The sequence below is a fragment of the Bemisia tabaci genome, chromosome 5 (assembly GCF_918797505.1).
Source record: "Bemisia tabaci chromosome 5, PGI_BMITA_v3".
Classification (NCBI taxonomy): Eukaryota; Metazoa; Arthropoda; class Insecta; order Hemiptera; family Aleyrodidae; genus Bemisia; species Bemisia tabaci.
This window is the reverse complement of record NC_092797.1, coordinates 32,405,960-32,418,937: the sequence shown is the minus strand read 5'-3', so window position 1 is coordinate 32,418,937 and position 12,978 is coordinate 32,405,960. Positions and strand designations below refer to the sequence as shown.

The following is a 12,978-nucleotide window of genomic DNA, read 5'->3' as shown; positions in this document are numbered from 1 at the left end:
TCCTAAATCCTGAAAATAAATCCTTCCTCCCCTCTTTCAAAATTTGATGAATGGTCGTACCCTCGTAGCATTCGCTAGGGGAAAATTTACGCCTGGGCATTTGAATGGGATAATAATTGGCAGAAAAAAAATTGTTGGATAATTTCATTTCAACGCCTCAAAATCTTCTCTGATGATCAAATGTCTTTCCTGTTCACGATGCAGTCACTGCAACCGTTCCCCAGATGTTCCAGCAATTTGCCAGCACAATATGCTAAAATTCGCTGAAATTTTCGCACGAGGGAACCGCACGATGGCTACCCAGTAATTAAGGGAATACCGGTGGCAATTTGGAAACGTTGCAATTAAATTGCACTATTTCCATCTTTCAGAGGCACTTCAATGGAGGGGCATAGTGGGGATTGGGGAAAGCAGATAATCAATGTCCAGCTCCTTTAGATGGGAATTTCGAATGGCCAAAGACAGAAAATTTCCGCTAAGAGAAGAAAAAAATCCAAGAAAATAAGAATAACCCCATGAACAACCTCAGCTGTGGGGCACTCTCTGATGGAGCTTGCACTTATACCCATACCTACTTTGTACACTTTCAGTTTCAAGGAATAATATAGCTGGTTCTGTATTGATTACAAACCAGAATTTTGATAACCACGTCCACGTATTTAACTCTTTTGTATATTTCAAAACTGCTGTCCCACATTGATACAACAGCAGGTACTTACCTCCTCGAAGAAGAAAGTCATGTCAACTCTGGATCAATCAACTTGAGTGCTACGCCTTCCGATTAGTGCATTTAAGACTGCAGCAGAATAGCAATCAACAAGGTTGGGAATGCATTGGGTGTCACTGCACCCAACGGCACATCTAAACAACAGGAAGGACTTCAGAATTTTGTGAGCATAGTATGCAAAAATGGCATACAATAATACGTACACCCTTTCCTTCTACGCAAATAATGAAGTTGTGGATACCATGGTATGAGACCCTTATATAACAGTATGTCACTCTTTGCCTACCATTGCTGACATACAGATCTGTCTAAGATTTCATTTAAAATTAAATACAATGATTAGACAATTTCACTTTGTCTGTCGGCATAGGTGCTTGGTATTCTATGTCCTACTCATTATTCATAAATCCCCTATTTAGAAGAAAATTTCAAGGATTATTTCAATTAACTTTCTATTAAAAAATAAAACATGATTTGAGATTTTAAAACATGCCATTAGAGATACTCAATTATTCAATTTATCCATAGATTTGCAGAGACATAAAATCCTTTGCCCTGAAAATAGAATAATTACTAAGATCAGATAAGATTATGAAAAGTAGAAATTATTTGCTCCAAGAGGCAATTATTCGCAATAATTTGAGCCATGAAGCATAAAAGAGAGAGAAAAGTTTCAACATCACTGAAATGAGACCTTAAGAAGCAAAACTTGCAAATATCATGGCCTAATTTCAAAACTTTTTAAGTAATCTACGAACAAATTTACTAACTTCCTACTTTTGCAAATTTATTTCTTTTTTCTTCTTCCATTTGGTACTATGCAGAAAATAATTGAGAATTATTTCATTGGGAAAGAAAGATCATTATGAATTTTGAGGGCTTGACCCTTGGGGCTTCGAGTTTTAAACCACATACCACTATTGCACTGTTTCCAAGACCTATTACAAATTAATTTTTCATAAGATACTCAAGCATCAAAAAATAATCTTGGAAGACTAATTATTCAGATACTAAAATGACTGAAAAAATAGTTCATTCAACCTCCTACTTTAAGATATTCTACATAAGTTAAAAATAGGGATGAAACATTTGTCAATAAGCAAGGGAAAAAATTTCATAAGATTAGACACAAAATACGTACTGACAGATGTTTGTATTTAAAAGAACTTTTAATTCACATATATAATTACAAAGAAGTGTTGGGAGTGAAAAACTTTGATTCCACTGAGAAAAAACAGCTACATTAGAAACTGTTGATTGCCTCAGAATCTAACGACACTCAATAAAATAGAAAATCTGAGCCTTTGAGTCAACTTTGCATAAAAATGGAAACAGTTTAGAGTTTTAAATAGTATTTACAAAAAACATTTTTACAATATTATTGATGACTCAGCTTCACGTATAAAATGAGAATTGAGCGCGCTACGCTCATTTGGTGGCTGCCCTGAGGAGGCTTACAAGCAGTCTTCATTAAAAGTGTGGTAAAAAGTGGCAACTTGTTTTTGATTGCAGGAGAGGAAAATAGATGAGGCTGATATGCAAGAAGGCAAGTAAAAAGAAGTATCTTTGCCTTGGTGTTTTTCTTGTCAAGTCATATTGAAGATGGAAAAAGAGATACATATTAACACCTGACCAGTTGGATTTTTCATACTTAGAGAAATTTCTACAGCATTAATTTCATGTATCCGTAAACCTCTGTTTGCATGTTGTTGGAGACAATGTGGAATAGTTACTTCTGCTTCGACAGTTACTTCTTTAGTAGGGTAATTTTTCAATGTATGCTTAGACCAGTCCCCTTACTGTTTGTTCGGTGAATTTGGTTTTATGGGAGAAAATTATTTTCTCAACATCAATATAACTTGAGAAAAAACGATAAAAAATACTTTCTTTATTTGGCTCTTCTGTTTCTTCAATGTTGTCTGTTCGGTGTCAATAATAAAGTGAATAAGAAATCAGTCGAGTTAGCGGAGGGAGACCAATTTACTTCAAAATTTGAATAACAACGCATCTTTGTTTCGAAAGTCTTCACTAATTATCTATACTGCGCAGTTATAATTCCTCTGCGTATTCTTTGATTGGAAAAACAGAATCAGCTGGAAATTTACACATTAAAAAAAAAAAAAAAAAGCTCTTCCACAAAAAGAAGAATTTAGCAATGTTAATGGCCAGACTAATGCGATGGAAAAGGAACAAAAAAATTTGCACGTTAGTCTGATGAAACACAATTAGAAGATAACAAGACTGATTACAAAAATATTCAGTCATGAAAATATTACTTCAAATGTACAAAACTTAAGCTTCGTGAGTAGCTCACTCTAAGTACTATAAAACCTTGTTTTATAAGAAACGTGGTTCCCAATAAAGGGTTAAGAGAAGCACAAAGTACAAAATATCTGGTGAGAGAAACAAAACAAAACCTTAAAATTTAATCTTCCGAAAAGTTTACACAGCCCACTTAGGATCGAAAATAATGAGCTAGTCCAGCTGAAATGCACACACTTTTATCTTTCAGATCAAATGCTGAACACCTGAAAAAAAGGGGGAAAAAAGGACATAAGATTAACTGATGAAAATGATACAGAATAGAACAGCCATATTTTTAAACATTGCTAAAAATTTTAAGAGGATATTCAAATGTGGATTAGCTAAAACTGAATGGGCCAAGAATAAGAAAAAAGGAGAGCAAACCTAGTGCAAATTTGACAGGAGAACTCATACTTTTTGGAGGGAAAGGTTCCGTTTCTTTGCAAGTGGTGAACGAAATTGGACCTCAGTTTAGTGTGATGCTGAACTATTGAGTGCATTTCTTTGTTAACACGCACACAAAACAAGCAGCTGTCCTTCAAATGTTTTTAGGGTTGTACCCCTTTGCATTTTAAATTTAGCTAAAACGATTGATCAAGAATTTTTAAAATGGTGAAAATCCTCTTTTCTCTCTTTCTCTCACTCTCTCTAGAGGTGCAGCGACTTCCTAGTTGCCCGTTGCTTGGAATGGGGTAGCCCCTGCAAGAATAGGAAAAAAGCAGTGAGGCCTCCATGGAAATGGGATGGAACAGGGAAGCCCCGAGCAAAATACAGCGTATCTGTGGTGGCTCTTCTGAAAAATGTTATTCTGGAGAAATAATACTTCATCAGTGTGGGGATTTTGAAGAGACCAACAATACTCATTAATAACAAAAAAATAGGTAGAGAGGTTGCTTATCAAAGTTCTATTGTACCTGCCTTGGTGCCTATCATGAATTCATCTTATTCCTCCATTTTATTGACATAAGCATCTAACTCAGCATCCAGTTGCTCAGCAGTAGCAGGCGGGTCTTTCTTCCTGTTACCACCTCGACCACCTCCCCCTCCTCCACGTCGGAAACCTTCAACAAGAAAAACAGAAACTTATTCGTTACAAAATTAGCAAATGACAGAATACCGTCATCAATTTTGCCTCTGCCAGACATTGACTTATATGAAAGTCTTGACAGAACTTGGGGATGCCGATTAAAGTTTCTCCGAAATTTCACATAGGATATGTTTCAGAGCCCTTTATCATATATAGCTATAGATACTTGGAAAAAACCCAAAAATTAGTGATTGAACATCCTTGTTGTTAAAAATTTGTACAGGATGCATGAAGCAGCTAATTTTGCCTCCTAAGAATGCTAAATTAACATCCCACCCAGTTACTTACGCATCTGGGGATGAAAGGCAGGTAGTATGATGGGTCTATTGGAGACAGAAGATACAGCCTGCTGAGAAAAGTTTCTACAGGTAAAATGGAGTGAGAATCCTATAAGGCTCATCAAAAATGTGCGAAATTTATGAGCCATGATGACTATCGTGAAAAATATTCTACTTTATTATGGTGAAGTGTGGCCTTTGATAGAGAGAATGGAGTTTTCTCCAAAATAGAGACTTGAATCAAAACATACCTGCTGAGCCACGCCTTACATTAGGCCTGCCTCTTTGTATGTTACCGCCTCGGCTTGCTGGCCTTGAGCTGACAGTCGGCCTCCTGACAGGTGATACTAAGGAAAGATCGGATGTTGCTAACTGAATGGACATTGGGCGACCTGAAAAGTAAAGTATAAATGAATCACTCTCTCAGGAAGAAAAAATTCAAAAATCTTCAGCAAAGCTATGAAAAAAAGAAGCAGATCACTTTCAGACATTAAGAATTGATACCACCTAACTATTTCTTAAAGACAAATTGCTGCGTTGGTTAAATATTGTGCTCAATGACTTAGGAACAACTTCAAATATGAGAGCACACTCCTTTGGAGGAGGGTTTCCTAATCTTTGAAGCTTATGGGCATGAAATCTGTAAGAATAATAATAAAATTCTAAAAATGTAATTTCATGAATAGGTGTATCTTGGTGTTCAGTAACCTGGGGGTATAAGGTAAAACCATTCTTATTTGGGCAAGTTTAATAGAAATGCACCTAGCCACAAGTGGGGAAAAATGTGATGGGAGTAGTTTTGAAGTTATCTACTCATAAATTTACTCCTGTCAAATACTCTAAGTCAAGAAAAATATATTTGAATGTGAATAGTCATTAACTTTATCCTCAACATTGAGCAAACAGATTTGAAGTTCTAGAATTGTTGCCATTTCTTGGAGACTTTTCACACCACGACAGTTCTCAAAATAATTTCTTGAAACTTTCTCTTTTTATGCGAAGAAATTGTCACCTGAAATTCTTCGATTTTTTAAATTTCTCACGTCACTTGCAACACCATCATTGTAAATCTTTTGATTTATCCAAAGATTTAAGATACGATTATTCAGTTTTAAGGCATGCACAGTACGCAAATGCAGACATTACTTGAGAGAAAACACTCACCATCCAAAGGAACTCCATTGTACTGTTTCATGGCTTTGACAGCATCTGCCTTCCTTTCGAATACTATGTCGGCAGTTCCAAGTGAACGCCCTGATTTATCATAATGCACTTTTGCAGACTTTAGATTTCCATATTCAGCAAATAGTTCCTAGAGATAGATAAATTCAAATAAGTTTGGCGTTTTTAATACAAGCTCATGATTTAGTAACACATGAAGATTAATTAACAAACCAGCACCAGTTCTGATGAAAGGAACTTCAATCTAAGAAAATGAAGCTCCTTGATCCATGGATCATGTGTTCTTTTTGAAAATATAAATAAACAAAATGGAACAAGAGATTGTTTGATGTCATGGTGTTCACAATTAAAGAAAAATCTGATCAATATTTGGCAGCATTTGAACACTCGCATAAGTCTTCCCTTGGAAATTTCCAGTACCTAGTCACCTTCTGGCCAAAGTATCACAAACGCCATTAGTGCATTGACACTAAGTGGCCAAGTTGTCGAATCTATTCAATTTTTAATGGAAAAACTAATAAACAGTATCACTTGAGGATTTTACCTGATACTTCTTTTGCCATCAAAATTGATCCCTGTAATTTTCATGAAAATAGTGCAAAATTTTTGATGGAAAAATTATAGCCAGTATTGTGATGTGCAGCAGCAGCGCCTCAGCATAATTGTGATACTTGCCCCAGAAGGAGGCGACGTAATGCTTTGTAAAATCAAAGCAGAGGCGTCGTTAGGGCAAAAGGTACAAATTACAACTTAAAGACCAAAGAACAAAATAAATTGTTTGATAGTTTAAAGATATCAATGATCAAAATATAGTTCTTCGATGCTGCGCTCATCGTCTCTTGGAAAACGCATGTTAGGTAAGTGCTCCTTCAAAGTGGAAATCAAGTCCTCCTGATTACATTTTCTCTTCTTTCAGGCATTATGTATAAAGAACAGAATAATAGCGCAATGCTTCACCTCTGCTCACTTGCTTTAACTCGCTTATCAATTGGTGTCTAATATATACACATTGGGCTGAGGACAAAAATTTTAAAATCATGCAGTTTTTAAGGACTATCCAAGGCACCATGAGCCAAGAAAATCAAACATTCATAGCAAAAAGTGACTGAAATTAGAAAATAAAATAATAACATACCTCAATATCAGCGTTCGAGACAGCAAAATCTAAATTTGAAATCAACAATTTGCCAGGCTGCATTGCATTAGAGATGGCTGAAGCAGATATTCTGTTGCGGTTGCCCATTCTGCCACCGTCATACAAGTCGTGTTTCCATTGATTATTTACGTCTCCCTACGGAAGTTAATGAAATGGTTGGATAATCTTACATTATAGAATAGAAAAAGAGAAACATTATTTACAACGGGATAAAATAACACAAAAAGAATGAAAACATCATGTTTACATTTCTCTCTTAAAATGCATGTATTTCTCTACAAAATGTATGTATATCTAGATCTCTTTCTTAACTGTAAAAACTGTTGAAATGTATTTTGTTTAAAACTTATTTCAGATAGCAACAATACTACTTAAATGGTCAGCCACCACAAAAGCCTTTGATTTATGTTGGCTGGCTATGTAGTTATAAAATCAAAATGTGATATTTGTAATGTAAGTATGAAATAAATAAATTAATAATACCTAAGTAAATAAACATTCCGGCAAGAAATATTCAAATTAAACGTAAATACAAATAAGCTTATGCAGATGTAGACTACGACAGAAGATCTCCTGTCTTCATTTTAAAATAAAGAGTAAATAAAAGAAACAAGATGTCAGATCTTCTGCTTCACTGTAAGAGTGCGTAGAGTTACTCGGTGCTGACTATTTAAATATCTTCACTCCTCTGACATAAGAAGGGGAACTGCATTTAGAAATGAGCCCTAACGTCCATATAACTCCCTGGAAATGACAACACCCCCTTACATTAGAGCTACATTATGAGAAATTTATAGAAAAAAGGTAAAAGGTAAATTTGTATTCAGCATTAGAGTTTCAAGAAAACCATATAACAACATCTTTAACAAAAGCTCCTAGAATCTTTTAGAAAGGCCAAATGGAGACTAGATGCCTCTTGCATAGACAAACGATTAACCGGAAATTTAATTCTCAAAGACCATCTCACACCACTTAGACAATTTCTGTACCGCAAAGCTAGAAAATTAAAAGGAGAAAATATCCTTAAATATGCGTGGGTTAAAGCCGGTGAAATTCTAGTAAAACAAAATGAGGAGTCTCCCCCCATCAAAATAACAAGCTTAGACTCCCTGCATAAGATAGTATCTGAACGAGTACCTAATGCAATACAAACATAATTCTTAGTCAATTAAACCTCATCTAACTGTCTCTCGCAAATCTAGGGTAAATGAGTCACAGAGATGAAGTCATCCAGAATGAAAATAATGATTATAATGTGTACCTAGTGACAATTGCATGTCTGAGGTGTTTCTTTTATTGCCAATTTTGTTAATATAAATTTTAAAAAACAAAAAAGCACTGTAATTCCAAAACAATGAGCAACATTAATCTAAATATTGTCCACTTTAATAGCCGTTCCGTACAAAAACATAAAGATGAAATTGCGGCAACCTTATGTAACGATAAGAATATTGATGTTATATTGTGTACAGAAACGTGGCTAAAAAATGAAGCTGTGGACAGCTGCAACATAGAAGGATACAATAGCTTACACGTCCCTGCAAAGTTTAATAAAGCAGATGGCTTCTCTTTTTTTGTCAGAAATGATATTCCTTTCCAAGAAGCTAAATTCGCAGTAGCAGATTGCACAGGAAAAACAGTTGAACTTTTCATTGGAGACAAGGTAATAATGATCACTGGAATCTACCGATCTCCTGCTAGAAAAAATAACGAATTATTCCTGAATACCTTAGATAATTACTTGAGAACAGTATCAAATACTACTCACATCATTATGGGAGATTTGAACATTGATATATTTGATCCAAAAAATAACCTTAGTAATGATATGTTAGAAATCTTAGTCTCTAGTGGCTACACAAGTCTAGTTAATGAACCTACTAGGGAGAAAGCCTGCCTAGATCATGTTTATGTAAAAAATAATGATAAGAAAATTGATTTTATTGGCGGTGTTCTCGATGATATGGTCACTGACCATTCCCCTGTGTACTGCTTGTTAAGTATCCATAGTAAACTAGTTTTAGAAAATCGTGATAAAGATGTTGTTAAATATACAGACCTAAAAAATTGTCTTGAATCTGTCAAAACTAAAAATTGGCAAGGCATAGTAAGTAAGGAATGTTTAAATGAAGCATGGAATGAATTCTGTGTTACGCTTAAAAACTGTGTCCAAGAGTCAACCAAAACCAAAATATCACCAAAAAAATTGCTCAAACCATGGATGACCCAAGGTATATTAAATAGTATTAAGATTAGAAATAATTATTATAAGGAATGGTTAAACAATGATAAAGACCCCAACTATCGAATCAAGTACACAGAGTACAGAAATAAATTGCTTATCTCATATCTAAAGCTAAACAATTCTATTATAGGAAACAGTTGGAAAAAAACCTGTACGACATAAAAAAGACGTGGAAAGTAATCCATACCATATTAGACAAAACCCCGTCCATAAAGAGTGAAATTCCAAATGCAAATGTGATCAATCCTGATACCCTAAATAAGTATTTCTGCAATATTGGAAAGCATATGAGTAACAAGATAAGAAAAAATAGTTCCTACAAAAAAAATGTTGAGTTCGCAGCCAAGAAGGTAAAAACCAAAATTGTCACAAACAGCATTTTCCTCGATCCTGTAGATGAGTTAGAAGTCCAAGGCCAAATCATGGCACTTAAGAATAAACCAAGCTGTGGACTAGACATGATTCCCATAAGAATCATTAAATTAGCTGTAGACATTTTGTCTAAACCATTAACACAACTTGTAAACAGATCCTTAGTTGAGGGAGTTTTCCCCGAAGTATTGAAGGTGGGAGCTGTGACACCTATTTACAAAAAGAAAGGTGAAAAGACGAATCCTGAAAATTATAGACCCATCACGGTAATTTCCAACATTGCAAAAATTTTCGAGAAACTAATTTGTAAAAGGCTTAATAAGTTTTTGACCATCAATAAGGTAATCTCAAAAAATCAGTATGGCTTTTTGAAAGGGAAAAATACCACCCAAGCCATTGCAAGAGTAGTAAAGAAAATCACTGAATGTTTAGAGAACAAAAAGAAGTGCATTGGTATTTTTCTTGACATCTCTAAGGCTTTCGATACCGTGTCACATAAAATACTCTTGGGGAAACTCTACAACTATGGTATCAGGGGTATTCCCCTCAAATTAATGGAAAGTTACTTGTCTAATCGCACCCAAGTTGTCAAATTGAAAAGTTATAGCTCTGTTGAAGAAATTGAATTTGGAGTTGGGCAAGGCTCAATTCTCGGACCGCTGCTCTTTCTACTTTATGTAAATGAACTCTGTAACCATGATTTCTATCAAGCGCTATTAACCATGTTTGCGGACGACACATCCATTGTATATTGGGGAGATACATGGGAGGAAGTATTTAAAAAGGTATCAGATAGCCTTCAATTTGTCATCCTACCCTGGTTCTCCTCAAATCTTCTAACCCTCAACCTAGAAAAATCCGTCTACATTAAATTCTCCTGTAAGCTTGTTCCAATTGAAATAGATAGAACACCAATAAAATACCATCATATTAGTTGTAATCGCATAGGCTGTAAATGTGTTCAAATGAAGGAGGTAGATGAGTGGAGATACCTGGGAGTTATTATCGATCAAAAACTAGCTTGGAATACGCATGTTAAAACCATGGCTGCAAAACTAAAATCTGTCATCTATTGTCTGCTTAACCTTCGTAAGTACCTCTCTGTCGAAAACTTACGCATGGTTTACTTTGCGTTATTCCAAGCTACAGTTTCCTATGGAATAGAAGTATACGGTGCAGCCTCCGACACCATTCTCAAACCAATAATTATATTAATGAGAAGTGCGATTAAAGTTGTATTGAATCTACCTAGGCGATACCCCTCCGAAGAACTGCCATCCCTCTTAAATGTCCCAACATTCAAACAGTTGTACTATAAGGGACTCCTAAATATGCTCCCATCAGAGATGCCCAACTTCCAACTAGCATGCGCAAGAGCTGGGGTCAGTAGAGCAGGGGATTGGCGAGCAATTTTACCGCCCATACGACTAGCACTCTCTGAGAAAAATATTGCCTACAATTTGCCTTTGGTGTTCAACCTACTGCCTGAAGCCTTCAGGCGTAGGTTGATCACCGAGGGCCAGTTGAGTGCACCCAGTCTTCTCAGAGAGTGGCTTAGTAACGTGTCCTAAAACAGCAATCCAAAGTCTCGCTATGCCTTCTTGTTAAATCATTCATTAGGGTCTTAAATTTTAAATTGTTCTTTCTTTTTCTTCTCTTTTGTTTTTTACTTTGTTATATTGTCACTATGTTAATCTAAGTTCTAAGGGGACTGAGCTGAGTAGGCAGTGGTGCCAATCAACTATGATTTCTTTTATTTCTTTTTCAATTAGTTTATGTTTTACTACTTTTGCCACACGAGGCTAGACCTCTTGGCATTTTTTATTTTGTAGTGGCCGTTATTTAATTTGTATTATGTTTTTTCTTGTATTAATAAAATGAATCTGAAATCTGATATGTATATTACAGTTTAAAATCGTCCAAGCGTGCACATTTAAATAAAATATTTGTCTTCAGGGTGTCCACTAAATCTGATTAGCAAAAAATCAGTATTTTAACAATACTTTTTCAGTACCCCATCAGTGAAAAATTCAGTACTGTCTCAGTGCTATAATGCAACAAAATTAAAAAAATTCCGAAATTCATGCGCAAAACACCACAAAAATGACATTTCTAGGAAATTAAAAGCTCAGTAATAGCCTGAGGATCAGCTGGCTCCAAATCCTGATCAAGCAAAAAGGTAAGTAGTGCACCAAGAATCAATGCGCAAGGGATTGTGAACTTCCCGGGCTATTTTAAAAAACACGCGCGGCATGAAGCAAAAAAATTCTGGACCTTCATGCGAAATTTCCTTACTTTCTTAGTACTTTCGGACTAGAGCTCGCGCATCGTATGTTGAGACAAATGTCAAAGTATTGTTTATGTCACCATTCACCAGTGGTACCACCTGACTACGTGTATCAACCTGTTGAGTGGTTTCGAATTCAGAGCTAATCGGAGATTGACGTTTGTCTCAACATACGATGCGGGAGCTCTACCTTACAAAATCATTACTATATTCAAATTTTCTCTAACAGTAGACACTAGACACCCTAGCCTTACAACCCTTGTTACCCTTTGTTGTTTTGTTACCCTTGCAGAATCTGCTTAAACAAACGCCTACAGTTGCCTTGACCTCATTGTCAATGGCCAGACAAGGTGAAGTGGGGAGGCTTACGCACAGCAGTATACAGATCACAAGCAATACATAATACGTTGAATTCCTAGTGTACCACAGTTTCTGCATCGAAGTGTGAGCATGATAGAAAGCTAGGATAAGGGATTTTATTGATCGACAGCATCCAAGACCTTCCCGACGTGCTCCTGTGTTTAGAAAATTTAGAGCTTGACTCTCCCGTCAGGGCGACGGATCACCGTTATGCGCCATGAATGCAGTCTCGCAGGCCTTGACCAGTCCACCTCTACATATAGAGGTTACAGACGAACCGTCAGGATCAGAATATCTACGAGGTACCTGATTGAATATGTCTCGAGATTTCCCGCAGAAGACAAAGATAAATTCGCCCCTGAGCATTGCAATGAAGTTAGGTTAGGTTACTGGTTCGAAGGATGGTAATGTGATAATGAACGAACAGAATCAATATGGATCTTACCCTCGAGTAGGGGCTTCTGCCAAGACCCCTGGCACTGCCTCTTCTGCTTTTTAAGAGGCCGCGACCACCGGATCCGACTGGTCTATCAATTGATCGCTTGTTCACCCTACCTCTGGGGCTGCCTCTGCCTCGACGATTTCCACCGACTCCTCGCCTTCCTCGTCCTCCTCTCCAGTTTTTGAGAGATTTGTTCTGATTGATTATATCATCTAAACTTAAATCAATTTTGTCAACCATTTTAAAACTATATTATCACTTGAAGAAAAGAAAAATCGAGCCAGGTGCGGTTGAAGAACAACTTGATGAAACAGAAATGGCGGCTACATTGCTTGCTTGGTTGCCATATCAACGGAAGTTTGAGAAAAACATGAAGAAAAGATAGCTTTTACTAAATTAAATAATAAGCTCACCGGCAACCCTGTAAAAGAAAAACGTTGAGATTTTGTTGAGGTCTCATCACTCATCACTTTACCGCATGAAAAAGTTAGGTTATGTATGTCGCAGTTATCTTATATCTGTGGTCCCGGTCTTCTAG

At 36.2% G+C, this 12,978-nt stretch overlaps 1 protein-coding gene across 2 annotated transcripts; it reads right to left on the bottom strand.

Annotated features, from left to right (window-relative positions):
- Positions 1-1,861: 1,861 nt before the first annotated feature.
- On the bottom strand, positions 1,862-12,775 carry Ref1 (RNA and export factor binding protein 1). 2 transcript variants are annotated; one of them, XM_019051979.2, is made up of 6 exons: positions 12,444-12,775; positions 6,714-6,869; positions 5,561-5,708; positions 4,648-4,788; positions 3,946-4,092; positions 1,862-3,255 (listed from the first exon to the last, which is right to left on the bottom strand). In XM_019051979.2, the coding sequence occupies exons 1-5, from the start codon at positions 12,678-12,680 to the stop codon at positions 3,974-3,976; spliced, it is 801 nt and encodes a 266-aa protein (XP_018907524.1). In that variant the 5' UTR covers positions 12,681-12,775; the 3' UTR covers positions 1,862-3,255; positions 3,946-3,973. The 2 variants fall into 2 exon arrangements, with proteins under 2 accessions (XP_018907524.1, XP_018907527.1); XM_019051982.2 differs by having other exon boundaries at positions 3,950-4,092.
- Positions 12,776-12,978: the final 203 nt, after the last annotated feature.

Excerpts from the sequence above, each read along its gene's own strand:
- Ref1 (XM_019051979.2), bottom strand. The coding sequence starts at position 12,680 with ATGGTTGACAAAATTGATTTAAGTTTAGATGATATAATCAATCAGAAC. Across the intron at positions 5,709-6,713 it reads TCTCGAACGCTGATATTGAG|GAACTATTTGCTGAATATGG; the intron begins GTATGTTATTAT and ends ATCTATCTCTAG. Across the intron at positions 4,789-5,560 it reads CAATGGAGTTCCTTTGGATG|GTCGCCCAATGTCCATTCAG; the intron begins GTGAGTGTTTTC and ends TTTACTTTTCAG.